The 14,460-nt window shown below is 37.3% G+C and overlaps 1 protein-coding gene across 2 annotated transcripts in view; it reads left to right on the top strand.

Annotated features, from left to right (window-relative positions):
- The window catches only part of srpk1b (SRSF protein kinase 1b), a 61,034-nt gene that overhangs the window by 19,013 nt on the left and 27,561 nt on the right, over positions 1–14,460 (top strand). The window contains exon 1 of one of the 2 annotated variants that reach the window (XM_067388629.1): positions 3,615–3,720. The exons of the other annotated variant lie outside the window; for it this stretch is intronic. Coding sequence (XP_067244730.1) covers positions 3,644–3,720 — 77 coding nt within the window. The 5' untranslated portion in view covers positions 3,615–3,643. Of the gene's footprint in view, positions 1–3,614; positions 3,721–14,460 lie in introns of those variants that run through there. 2 annotated transcript variants of the gene reach the window in all.

Here is a 14,460-nt window from a genome sequence, read left to right on the forward strand (position 1 = left end):
GTTTGGTTACTGACATTTTTCCAAATATCTTCCTTTGTGTTCAGCAGAACAAAGAAATGTATATAGGTTTGGAACTACTTGAGGGTGAGTAAATGATGACCGAATTTTCCTTTTTGTGTGACCTATCCCTTTAAGTTTTAATAAATTTATTATCGAGGTACATTCTGTACAGTAGTAATATATTTCTGTCACAGTTTCTTCAAGTTAAACTGAACCTTTATTTTGACGAGTTGATGAGTTTTTGTGTGTACATGACAACATTTTTATTTATTTTTTTCTCAAACAAAGCCCAAAATACAGGCAAATCCATGAGGAGAGCCTCTTTAAGCTAACCAAAGATCTGTATATAGGGAGAAGATTTGATTTCCACATTGAACACATTGAACCAAAGCACTTGACGGAAAACTCTAAAGGGCCATTAAGTTCCTTTAAAAACAATGAAAGAAAAAATAAAATGAATGTTTTGGCAGTTTTTGTTAATAGATTGTGCAGGAATGAGAAGACAGGAAATGAGTTCGAAAAATGTCACACTTGTGTCGCCCACCATGCCTCAGTGTGTCAGTGTGTGCTATTAAGCCAATATGCAAATCGTTTTTTGATACATAAATGTGTTGATTGTGTAATCGAGAGGGTAAATTATCTCTTTCGCAAATTGTCTAATTTATTCATGACTGTAAAAGGAACAATGTCAAGAATCCAAAGCAGTGAAGTGCATACTTGCTGAAGTACCAACACACAAACGCTTATATAAATGTATCAACACCATAAAAGGCTTGTTAATTGCATAATGATAAATTATGCAATGGTCGTGGCAAAGTGTTTTATAGCCCTGTCAGTCACAGAGACCCTACCTTTCTTCTATTGCCAAAGGTTTTGTGTTGCTAAGAAACTAGAAGACTATTAAATGAATTTTATCTAATGACGTGTCCTACTGTAGGACTAAGGGCATTATTACTTTTAGGAGTTCTGCATGCTGCACATTTTTTTAGCTTTTAGTTTGTACATTTGCATATGATTTTATTTGTCTGTACATCTCTGGATTTTAATGGACAGCTCCTTATCAGTCTAGGTTGTTTTGTTTTTTTTCAATTCATTGTGGAGATTTTCATGTCTTTTCATATTATATTTGTTCACACCTGCATCCTCCACTCAAGTCTCTCCATCTATTAGAAAAGCACTTGACGAGTGGAGAGAGTGTGTAATTATGTTCTGTTCGTTAGTACCTGAGTTCAGTTCAATTGGCCGCTGTGCTCTCATCTGGAGCACTGTTATGGACAGAGTTCATTCTCAGTCTGACCTCTACTGAAGTGAATATTATGAAATAAAATAATTGTATTTCTTTCCCCCATTGGGTTTTGCGTCTAGTATACTATCTATTTTACTTCATTAAAAACATAGTGTGACCAGTATAGTCCAAATGATTCCTGAACAAATTATTTGTATGAGCCAGTTCTTTTTTTACTGAATCAAAAACATACAACACAAGCAGTGTAGCTCAAACAATTCCTGAACGAATGACTCTTATGAGCATATTTTTTTTATAACTCAATCCAAAACATACTGCGGAACCAGTGTGGTTGAACAGGTTCTTCAACAAATGAAACTTAAAGTGTAGATCAGCTTTTTTTGTGCAGCAGAAGCTATTTCACAATTAGTGGAAAAGAGACTTGAGTCTGATTGGCTTTTTCTATCCAAGTTCAATAATTTTTCCCTATTCTGAAAGCTAGAGCTGCAATATTAATCATTAAAAGATCGCAATCTCGATTTAAACACAGATCTGATCATATTCCTAAATGTCAATGCTTTGGTTATGTCTATTAAATCTTTGACAAGTAGATGACCTTGAGGGTCCTTGAGGGCTAGGTGACCTTGAGGATCCTGAAAGATGCCTAAGAAATAAGTATTATTATATGTATTATTATTATTATTATATGATCGCAGCGAACAATAGGGGCTTTCACACTGGAGGAACCTTTTCATAGTTCCTAGAACAATGGGCTGAAGTACCCAGATTTTACCATGTTCGCACCGCAGGAACTAGGAAAATTTTTTTCACCACAGGAACTAGGAACTAAATTTGCTCCTACTTCAGAGTACTGTCTAACCCAGCACTAGTGATGTAAGTATACGTTGATTGTCCAAATACATGTCAAACACTGGCACCCGGCGGAAAACGGTGATAATGGCATTTACCTGTTGTCTGAGGGGTTGTTCTTTTCTCAGCCTCAATGATATGTAATACTGCAAGTTGTCATACGATGTTTCATCTCTTAACCCCATTTTTTTTGCTCTTTCAATCACATAAATTATGTGTTTACATTCCATCTCCGTTATCACGAAACCCACCACACACAACAAATGCAACTCTGATCACGGAATCCTCCATCCACCGGTTTTTAACGTTTGTAAATGCAGTGATTGAGTCAGTGATTACTGAGTTCTTAGAACTAGCTGGTGCGAAAGCCCCTATTCAAATCTGCACTGATGTTGCCACTGTAGCAGATGTCATGAATAGGTATACATCAGCTTCACAAACAGTCTCTTCAACCACACATTATCATTATTTCTGTGTTACAGTAATTTAAACTATCACAGACGTACTGGGATAAAAGTTTGTAGTTCGGATATAAACACTAATGTATGAGGTAGCGATCAAATTAGTAACTGGACACTTCAAATAAAGATCGCATTGATTATGTCATTACACCAGTAGGTGGCGACAAGAAACTGTTAAAAATGTATTTGTCATTGAATCATTCCTTCATGAGATTCGTTCAAAAACACTGATTCATCCAGTAATGAAACAAGTGAAGTCTTTATAAGTGAGTCGTTGAATCAGTCGTTCAAACCAATCTTTTTTTTAAATTCAAGTTAATTAAATAGTTTTTACATTGATTGCAGCCTCTAGTAAATTACATGTTTTTATGTTTAGTTGTCTATTCAGAATCATGGGAGAATTGTGAGCTCTATTTAAAAAAAAAAAAAAAAAAAAAATGTGATTCTCAATTTATCCAGAATCATGAAATTCTACTGAAAGCTGTTTCGTGTTTTAGTTGCAGTAGATACTATAAAATTATTGAAATGATAGATTGGGGTCTTTCATTTTAGATTATGCTCAGTCAAGTAGCTCTTATGTAGTTGTGTGCATCTCAGAGGGTGAGAGATGAGAGTAATTGATGTGTTGAGTGCCCTCTTACATAGCCCCTCTCTCTCCCTGCCATGACTCAGTGCTGCTTACCTGCCACCACTAATAAGGTTGTAAAGAGGCTTGTTGGACTGACTACTCACTGAGACACTGATCTTATAAGCAAGAGTGTCTAGCTCGCCTTCTTCTGAACCGGCTGCCTTTTTCTGCTGTAATTAAAGAGAGAGAGCAGATGGGATTGAGTGACGGCAAAACGCAGCGCGTTATGAAGGAGAAATGAGGAGGCGGCAGTGTTTTTTACCTGCAATGCAGTGCTGGCTTTCCCCAGCCAATCAGAGCGCATGGCACAGAGGGAAGGGTGGGCTCTTGTTGCTGACGGCAGCAGAGAGAGCGGGAGAAGGAGGGAGCGAGAGAGTGAACGGACGGCTCCGGCTCCTCAGCATTCAGCCTCACTGTGCATCTGTGTGCACTGAGGTGGCCATCCTCTGCCTCTGGTACATGGCTCTGTCTCTGGCCTGCCAGCCCCTGTTGCCTTCATTAGCACTGTCTCTCATGGGCATCCGCGCGTCCTGTAGGTAAGAAGCAAACTTGCACCCCTGTTTGTGTCTGCAGTGTCTCAAAAGCGTGTGTTTGCTTTACCATGTGTTTGAAAGCTTTGATTTGATTTGTGATTGACAATTTGATTTAATATAATTGTTGCTTGTGTCAAGTTAATTTCCTTCATTTTCAGAGTATTTCTCCTTTTGCATGTTAAGGGAAATATAATGGAAGGACTCTTTTAAAATTAGTTTTAGTTTAGGAAACTGTTTGTTAGTTATATAAAATGAGCTATTAGGGCTATATTTTCCAATTAGGAAATATTATGCGTGAGAACACTTTTTCTGCTGATATGTATTTGTATAATGAGAAAAAATATATGGTCTTTCAATGTTGTATTTGTGTAATATAAGGAAATCATTTTATATATGTAATAGATTTCATCATACAAATATTTAATGGCAAAACTGCAATTCAAAATTATATTCTTGCAGTTTATTCATAAAATGCATATAATTTTTCCTGGGTCAAAAATGGTCTTCTGTGGTGGCGGATGAACACGGTCATCTACACACACACAGTACAAAGTACCCTACCATTGTAAACTGTGAACCCAATACTGATAATGAATCCAAAACAAATGCAAAGAAACTTATCCTGCTTATTCATGAAATAAAAATAATCACTGTCAGGACAGATCATAAAACAAAGTGCTTAGAAGTGCTGTAAATTAATATTTTAAAATTCACTGAGTGACACTGTTGATCATTTTATTACTAACTTTTCAAATCAAAGTACACATTACATGGAAAAAGTGGCAGGTCTGTTATATTGCATTTACACTCACACTTTACAGACTTAATGCACAGATAATTTGACATACAATATCAGATTGTTTTGATCTGTCCATTGCTCTGGTTATCACTGTCAATCGCTCATTTAAATACAGTTGTTATTCCAGAAACTTTGCAATTTGTAGTTAGCAACATGGGAAATGTGTATTATTATGTACAGAAAGCCAGAAAAGAATTGCTGCCATTTTAATCAATGAGGCTGTCCATTATAACATGAGATACATGCTGCACTCTTGCAAAAACTCCTGTTATAATCATTGAAGCTATCTACACAATGCAGTGAATTGATTAACATCTTGTTTATACTTTGTTGATTATAATGAAAGGATTCATGAACATGCAGCTTTCTGAACAAATACTATGCCATTTTGAGTGGTGTTGAGCGGATTCTGACTGACTTAAACACATCTGATTGGCCATTTCGTTCATGCGTTCAACAGATATGTCTGTGATTGGCTACAAAGCTCAACGCTGCAAAAAGTTGTAAACAGAAACCTTTGACTCTCTTCACTGAGATCTTACACAAACCCTCATTGGAGCTTTTTAAAACACTTCAAAGCAGACAGCTATCAGCGTGTAAAAACCCTGTTATTCAGAAATGCATGGTGGACACATACATGGTGGATCTGTGTGAAGTTTTCAGATTAAATCCAGCCTTCTTAAAGCGTCTGACTGGAATAAATTGTGGCAGAAGGGGAGTTGAAAGTGAGGGAGACGTGTTGAATGCCGCTGTGTTGTAACAGTCTGGGTGGGAGCCTTGCGATCAGTGATCAGCCCATTGCTGTTTTGTGCATCATCACCTTTGTTGAGATTTGTATGGGGTCGAGCTGGATCCCAATTTGCACATTATTGGAAAGCCGCTGCAATGGAGGGGTTTGAAGTTGCCAAGTTCCTCTACTGGCGGCAACATCAATGCAATCAGGAGATTGTTACTAGAGCAAAACCACAGGTGGTAAAGGCCACATGGGGCAGGTTTTGCACTACATGAAATCGATTTAAACAACCTTCTTTTGCTTTGGGCTCCTGATACTGCAATGCAGTCCGCAATCCCTGAAAACAATGGTAGCACTTTTCAGAGCTGGGCATTTCTGTTACTGGAAGAGCAGATTGTTTTGATGTATGCGTGAGTACTCTGACACAAGACAAGAGAATGTCAGGCGTGTTGTGTTTTGTTGTGTGGGCTGGAGAAGTTCTGAAGGCTGAGCTCTGTATTACGAGTGAATTTAACTCTCTGTGCGCCAAACGTTTCTCCTCCCACTCACGACGCTCACACGGACCAGCAATCATGCAAAAACACACACAGCCCCCTTGTTTTTCTCTTGCCGAATGTGTTATGAAGGATGCTATGCATCAAGAGGCTAGGGAGGTGAAGTTTTTGGTTCAGATGAATAGTCCAGGCTGGTTGCTAAGGCTTGAGGCTTTTAATAGATTCCTCCCTCACTGAAAAACAACTTAAAGTAATGGAGGGAATTATGGAAATGTGATTCATAGACTGGATCTGGAAGAGGCGATAAGAAAATGCCCTCTTTGATGCAACCTCTCTGACCACCTGTCACCTGTGATGTAGTTACAATTGAGAAGCCTGGTTTTATAGTAAAACAGATTTACTCTACACAAGCAACTGGTTCTTCCTTTGCAGTGCTCAATGTACCAACCTGATACCTTGTAAACATTGCCTTGTTTCCAGATGGTTCGATAAAACCCTGCACGCACCAATAAAAAAATAGCACAAAATTCTATTTTCAAAAAATATAAAATTAAAAGAAATATATTTCTGTCATGACAATTCTCTGAGTGTTTGGCATAGTAATGGGAATGACAATGTTGATATGTTTGGTATTGGCAGAATAGATCTGCTACGCTGCTGTTGCTTTTATTGCTGCTGCTGCTGCTGCTGTTGATTATTGCTGCTGCAGAGCAAGTACAGGACTTGTTACTGCCAATACATACACGACACGCTGCTGTGAGCAAGTAGGACATGCTGCTGCTGCACAATATAGCGTACATGAATTACCCATAGCAGATCTATAGAGGTGGAGCTGGGGAAGGTGGGGGGTTTCTGAAAGCGTGCTGCACTGCTAAGGCAAATGCTGCTCATGTATTTGAAGATTGAGCATGTGAGCTCATTGGCTACTAATACAGCAGGAACCAATCATTGTGTCATATAAATAATGATGTGATTACGAGCAGGTTGGTTAAGGACCTATTAGCCTGCGCATCTAAAGTTTCATGACAGAACTTTGTATATATATTTAAAAAATGACAAGAAAGAGATGACATTTTTTCACATCATTAATTTTTACAAAGATTTCATAACGGTTAAAAGCACACTTTCCCTTCAAATTCATACAACTGTTATGCAAAAAAAAAAGAGCGAAAAATCATAATACTGTAATCAAAATAAAGTATGACCCAGATGCCAGATGTTTCTTGGTGGTTTTCATGGAATTCATTATGATTTTGAAAGCTCTTGTCTCTTTTGTATGCAGCATGCATCAGACTGTCTGTAGGCGTGCTGTCTGAGGCTAAAAACAATACACTGTAGACTTGAGATTAAGCAGAATTTAAGTGGCGTGTATAACAGTAGATTACATCCCCCTCCTGCTGATCCTCTTTTGCTTCCTGCCAGCTTAAACAATCAGATGAATTATTACTCACTTTAATTTTTATTATTGTTTCTTTAAAGGATCAATGAGTTAAGTACTGGTCCTGGAGAATCCAAAATGTGCAGTTTTGGGTTACTCCAGGACAACAACTGAGAACCACTGAATTAGAGGATTTAGTTGTCTGATGTTTCTGATAACCTTTCTTGACCGAAGAATCAATGTCAGACATGCAGGCCCTCTGTGACAGACTTTCTGTATACCAGCCAAAAAGTTTCGTCTTGTCCTCCTAACTCTGTAGATATCCATGAATTTGCCTCTTGCATTCTAAGCAGGAGCTGTCACAGAACAAACAAACCCCAACTCACCTCGATGTCTTGAATCTTCAGCCTAAATCGCTGTCACTGCAGAGAGTCCTGCAACCTCTGGGACTGTCCATCATTCAGAGAAACTGTTAACCTGTTAATGATGGTCTGCTGGTGATTAACCTGGTTTAATGACATTTTAAACAGCTGTTGCATTGGGATTTTAAATCAGTGTCTTTGTCATTTCGATTTTTTAAATGCTTAAAGGTGCTACAGAGGATCTTTTCGTCGACTGAGAAACCAAAGACTGTTAGTGAGTTTTTGAAATGAGTGCATGCGTAAGAACAACCCCCCTCCTTCACAGCTCATTTCAAGGGAACGCCTCCCAAAACTCGTGCACGAGTATTGGAACACGAGTGTTTACCACCAGCATTCGCTGTTTCATGTTTTTTGGATTCATTATGTCGGACTCACCGCAGGTAACTCATAATCTGCAGTTTTCACTCCTGTCTCCTGACAAAAACATTGCATGCGGTGCCTGTGGAGTGTGGAAAGTTACTGGAGCGCGCAGCCGCGCACGTCTCACAAGGAACGTCATGGCAGTGATTGACAAGCCAGAGGGCCAATCGTTTACACAATGATCGCGTAAGCGATTGGCTGATGTTTTTAAGGCCCTACCTCGTGCACAGATGGTGTATATTAATTTTATTCCTTTCAGTGCACCTAATAAATAGTCTTTTATCAGTTAGTAAAGACAGTTTCAAGTAATATTGCAAAAATGTATAAAACAAAACATCCTCTGTAGCACCTTTGACTTTGCATGAGCATCTTATATTATGACCATATAATACAAGAGTAAATTCCTGACCTGAATCCATCTTCATGCATGGCAATCCAATGGTCAAATCCCAATTTGTACTGGAGTGTTGTAAAGATTGTGCTGTGTTGAGTAAAGCTGCGCTCAAACTACCAGCGACTTTGTCGCTGCTTGTCGCCAGTGGCTGGCGGTTGAGGTTGCTTAGTGGGCATTCCCACTACCTGTAGCCTAGTAATGTTTATGAATGACATTCACGGATGTTACTCCATGTTGAAGACAACGGATCGGTTTTCTAGTCGGAAATCGCCAGCTCACAGTAGAAATGAATAGATTTGTGATGCTTTGACGCTAAGGAGAAACCCCATGTATCTCCAGGGCAAACTGTTCTTTGTATCCACTCTTTTCTTGAAATGACTAATTGCAGGAGCCAGTTATTCTTTTCTGGTCAGATTATTTTTATATCTGTGTATAAGAATATATATGGCAAGTCAGCATGGAATTAAATTCATGCTTTATTTTAAAAAATGCATGTTATTGATCTAAGTGAATGATTAATCCATGCAAATGTTTCTTTAAAAAAAAAATTGGACTTTGTAATTTTTAATTAAAATGTCATAATTTGATCTTCCAATCTTCTCCAATCATTTAGTCCACTTAAACCCAATTGACAAAGCTCGCATTCAGATCTGCCTCCATCCAATCAACAACCACTGGATATACGTCACAATATAAGATCTGTGCGCGTGTCCGTTAAGTCCACAAGACCGTAGGGCTTCCCATTTGTCATTTTAGGTTTCAGAAGTGTGCAGAGCCCACACTGAAACAAGCTCCACAGCAGACTTCTTCCCGACAGTCAAAGCGTCATGAAAGTATGGACTCGGAGGAAGATCGTTAGGGCTTAGTGTGCCATTTGGGAAAGAGTGAGTTGGGGGTGCGAATATATGTATGTATATTATATGTCCCACCAATGCAAAAGTTAAAAGTACTCTGAGTGAACGCTACAAAAAATCCACAGAATTACTTTAATCATACATGCAGTGTTTATCGGTGTTGGTTGTGGTAAATATTTGCTCTTTGAATGAATAGGCCTTAGTTCATCAATATGACAGACAAAAATAACAATAACCAATGTCCTATACACACAGCACTGAAAGGGCAAGCGGATATTTAGACTGACACCAGTGAAATGCAAGGCATGCTGGTATTTCGACTACTTTGTGCTGTGTAAGCTGACAACAGTAGAAAATAGGACCACCCACAATCTCTCCAGACGTTTGGGTTTCACATCTTAAGCAAAATTTTGTCTTCTTCTGTCCCTCTCATTACAGATCTGTTATCTGAAGACAGAACACATTTTCATGGTTTCCACAAAAAACAATAGTTCTTATGCAAAGAGTTTTATTTTATTTATTTTTATATGAAGAACTTGATTTGACTTTTGAACTTGACTTTTATTTTGACAGGATCGTGAAGATGGTTGACTTCCTGTGTATATGATATGACAAAAGTCGATAGTTTTCTCAAATTAAACAGTGAAATGTTCATAAAGTGACTAAGAGCAGCTCTGCAGATGAAGTTCATGTATAGTGAGTGAGACAGCAGACACTGAAATCATCGCAAGCATCATGCATGCTTCAGTATGTGTAGTAGTAGATGATAATGCGATGCCCATTCATACAGATTTCTGATGTCAATAGCAGTTATTTTCAGCTTTAATATTCACAGAACCTAGTCTGTATCGATACCTGATTCATTGTACAGACATACTTTTGATTTATTCATCCAAAAATGGCCAAATTCTGTGACGTTCTGCTTTATCAATTTGTGACTGGATTCCGTGATTTCATCCGTGATTTTGAAAAATACATATCGGTCTCAAAATTGAAACCAGTATACCACATTAACCGGTATACTGCTCAGCACTTCTCTTAAAGGGTTAGTTCACCAAAAATTTTTTAAATTTTTCCATGATTTACTCACCCTCAAGCCATCCTAGGTGTATATGAATATCTTCTTTCAGACTAAAACAATCGGAGATGTATTAAAAATATCTTGGCTTTATAATGGTTGTGAATGGGGGCCAGATTTTGAAAAAAAAAAAAAAAAAAAAAAATGCATCAATTCATCTCATATAAGTAATCCATACAGTTCCAGGGGGTTAATAAAGGCCTTCTGAAGCGAAGCGATGGGTTTTTGTCAGAAAAATAGATTTATTAATATATAGATATTCATATTTAAAACTTTATTAACTATAATAACTAGCTTCCAGCAGACAGCCGTATGCATTGATTTACAGCGTAAGAGTGACCACTGATCTGACGCATGACGAACACGGAAGCACAGAGGATAGAGCAAAACAAAACACCGGTCACAAATTAGTCTAAAGCAAGAAATTTGAAAGAAAAATGTCAGATAATTTAGATATAAGAGAAGAAGAGCTTGAGTTTGTTGCCCAGCCCTATTTGTCATACATCGCGTCAGAGGATTACTCATTTGGCGCAAGTTGACTTGCGCAGTATGCGTACGGTCGTCTACAGGAAACTAGTTATTTGAATTTATCAAGTATTAAATGTGGATATTTTTGGGGGGCTTCAAAATCTGGCCCCTCCTTCACTACCATTATAAAGCTTGCAAGAGCAAAGATATTTTTAAATATATCTCCGATTGTGTTTGTCTGAAAGAAAGATAGTCATATACACTCGACGTGCCAGTATAGGCTAATACGATACACCACGATAATGAATATGTACAATTTTGATATCGTGGGCACTTCAAAAATACTGTGAATAATTGTTTATTATGAATTATTCGATTTATAGAATGAATTTTAATACTTTACCAATCAACCATTTAAAATGCACAAAAATGCTGCATTCTGCATCAAAGAGGCACACACCGATGCAAACAAACCCAACACGCATGAGCAGCATGGCAGAACGAAAATGCACGTTCACTCTCTGACAGAAGATGACGCTGGTGGAACAGCAGAAATTCGTTACCCCGGTATCCCCGTATACAAAGCAGTTGCTAAACAACCATTCAGATTTTTGTATTCTTAATGGTGTTCATCGTAGCACCAAATACTTAGACGTAAAGCTTTTTATTTTCAAACTCAGGGCTACAACATGCCCAAGATATTGCATATGTTCTGATTTTGTTTAGTCACAATTTACAATAAGGTTTTCATTAGATAACATAAACTGACAATGAAAAATACTTCTAAAGCATGTATTAATCTTAATGTTAATTTTAACATTTAATAACACATTATTAAAATCAAAAGTTGTAACTGTATTATTTAATGGACCTGAGCTAACATGAACTAAAAGTTGCATTCTTTATCTTAGTTAATGTCTTAACTACTGTAACATTTATTGTGAAGTGATACCTATTGTTCTTTGTAATTCTTTTACATGTTAATCTGTTTGAAACATTTGTTTACTTTGAATATTTAAATACAAAAACGCAATGCACAAAAATTTTGTTTTAAAGGTTATTACACCTGTTATAGTATGACTGCTTTTTTGCAAATTATTTCAATATGGTGATAATACCATATAACATGATAAAAACTTCAGCAATTATCGAAACATGAAAATTTGATACCGTCACATGCCCATTATACACCTAGGATGGCTTGAGGGTGAATAAATAATGGGATAGTTTTCATTTTAGGCTGAACTATCCCTTTAAGGAGGATGTACTCCCTATTAATGCCCATGATTTTGAACTCCAAACCCAAATGTGTCTCAACAAGCACAGATGGGTGTGGTGTCAGGGTGGGCATGTAGTGCACATTCACCCGTGACTGCACATCACTTCAGTTCTGCTTTACTGCAGTAAGTTACGACATTGCTTGGCATTAGCAAATAACTAAACTTCGAATCACGTTGTTCCTATCAAAACTACTTAATAACAAGTCCTTCCTTGTTTGAGAAATGTCTTTTCACATCACTCCATGTAAGGTCCACTGATTGCCACAAATATATATCCACCGTGGTATCAAGGTGCAGCAGAATCTCTACTGGTTGATGCATTTCTTTCATGCAGAGTATATACCACTTGGAAACACGCAGCCTTAATGATGTGGTGATGTCTTTAACTTGCGTTTTAATTCAGTGACTTGTCTCATTAACTACTGTGCAGAGAGATGTTATGTCTGCAGTGATCTCTCAGCATTAATTACTGTCGGCTCTCAGATTGGCGTTCCTGTCATTATCTTTTAATGAATGCGTCTATATTTGAATTGTTTGAACTTACTGAACGATAATATAAGAACTTTTTATATAAGAGAGGTTTTTATTACACTCTTTCTAAAAGGAAAAAACTTGATTATTCCACCCAGAGCTTGCATTAGCCAAAAATTTTCTGTCATTAAATTGTGACGGAAAAACCCGTTGATCAGTGGGATACGTCTCAAGTTGGGCCGGCACGATACGAAAAATAACATGGAACTTAAACGTGATTCTTAGTGTGATTTTATGAAATCACAAAGGCTGCGATTTGCTAATCCATCTGAAAGCACTGCAAGTTTGAGTCGCTTATAATGTACATTTGAAAAAGCAACACACAAACATCTTTCCAGACATGAGAAGCATTTATTAACATCTTGTCCAACAAAAGACAACATTTAATAACATTTTTTATTCCAAACTAACTTCATAACGACAGCTGAGCATCTTTCTGTGAGATGATGAGGCTTCTTACACACAATAAGGCAGTCGTGTGTTTATTAGTCATGTTTAATCAATCAAAGTGTTTTATTCTTCTGTTTATTCAGCAACAGCTTAGTATGATGCTCATAGGGATTTCCTGGAATGAAGTGTGTTAGCTACTTCTGCTGCAGGGCATTTGGAGTTTCTGTGCAAGAGCGTCCTCTGGCTTTCAGATGGAGAAGCATTTGCTACTGATCACAGAGCCGTAGAGCTCTGACAAGCTGTGCATAAAATAATCGCAGCCTTTGCCAAATTGCGATAAGTCGTGCAGCCCTAGTCTTAAGTGAACATAAACAGTTGAGAAAAAAATCAGATGTGTATCATTATATTGCATCTGTGCATTCACTCTTAAAGTGAAAGTCAAGTTAAGCCACCTTTATTTATATAGCACTTTTTACAATGCAGATTGTATCAAAGCAGCTTCACATAGAAAAGAAAATGGTGTCATTGTCCTGCTTAAGTAAATTCAGTATTAATTAATTCCATTGTAAACACCTCTATAAATACCTGCTGTTGTTCATGTTATTAATTTTAATCAAACCACTAACATTGTTACCTTGCAAGGCTACATTTTGAAAATAGGGAGATTAGTTTGTATTGTTTAGTGTCTGCAAAATAGTCTTAAAGGTGCCATAGAATTGAAAATTGAATTTACCTTGGCATAGTTGAATAACAAGAGTTCAGTACATGGAAATGACATACAGTGAGTCTCAAACATCATTGTTTCCTCCTCCTTATATAAATCTCATTTGTTTAAAAGACCTCCGAAGAACAGGCAAATCTCAACATAACACCGACTGTTACGTAACAGTCGGCTCATTAATATGTACACCCCCAATATTTACATATGCCAGCCCATGTTCAAGGCATTAGACAAGCCAGTATTAACATCTACAGCAGCACAGCTGAATCAATAGACTTTATACAAGGATAACAGCGAAAAATGGCAGATGGAGCAATAACAACTGACATGATCCATGATTACATGATATTTTTAGTGATATTTGTAAATTGTCTTTCTAAATGTTTAGTTAGCATGTTGCTAATGTACTGTTAAATGTGGTTAAAGTTACCATACTGTATTCACGGAGACAAGAGCCGTCACTATTTTCATTTTTAAACACTTGCAGTCTGTATAATTCATAAACACAACTTCATTCTTTATAAATCTCTCCAACAGTGTGTAATGTTAGCTTTAGCCATGCAGCACTATCAAACTCATTCAGAATCAAATTTAAACATCCAAATAAATATATACTTACATGATCTGATAGGTTGCATGACGAACATTTTATAAAGATCCATTTTGAGGGTTATATTAGCTGTGTAAACTTTGTTTATGCAATGTATTATAGAATCGCGGGCTCGGGGGCGGGGAGCGCGAGGATTTAAAGGGGAAGCATGCTGAATCGGCGCATTTATAATGATGCCCCAAAATAGGCAGTTAAAAAAATTTATTTAAAAAAATCTATGGGGTATTTTGA

The sequence above is a fragment of the Chanodichthys erythropterus genome, chromosome 6, assembly GCF_024489055.1.
Source record: "Chanodichthys erythropterus isolate Z2021 chromosome 6, ASM2448905v1, whole genome shotgun sequence".
Taxonomy (NCBI): Eukaryota; Metazoa; Chordata; class Actinopteri; order Cypriniformes; family Xenocyprididae; genus Chanodichthys; species Chanodichthys erythropterus.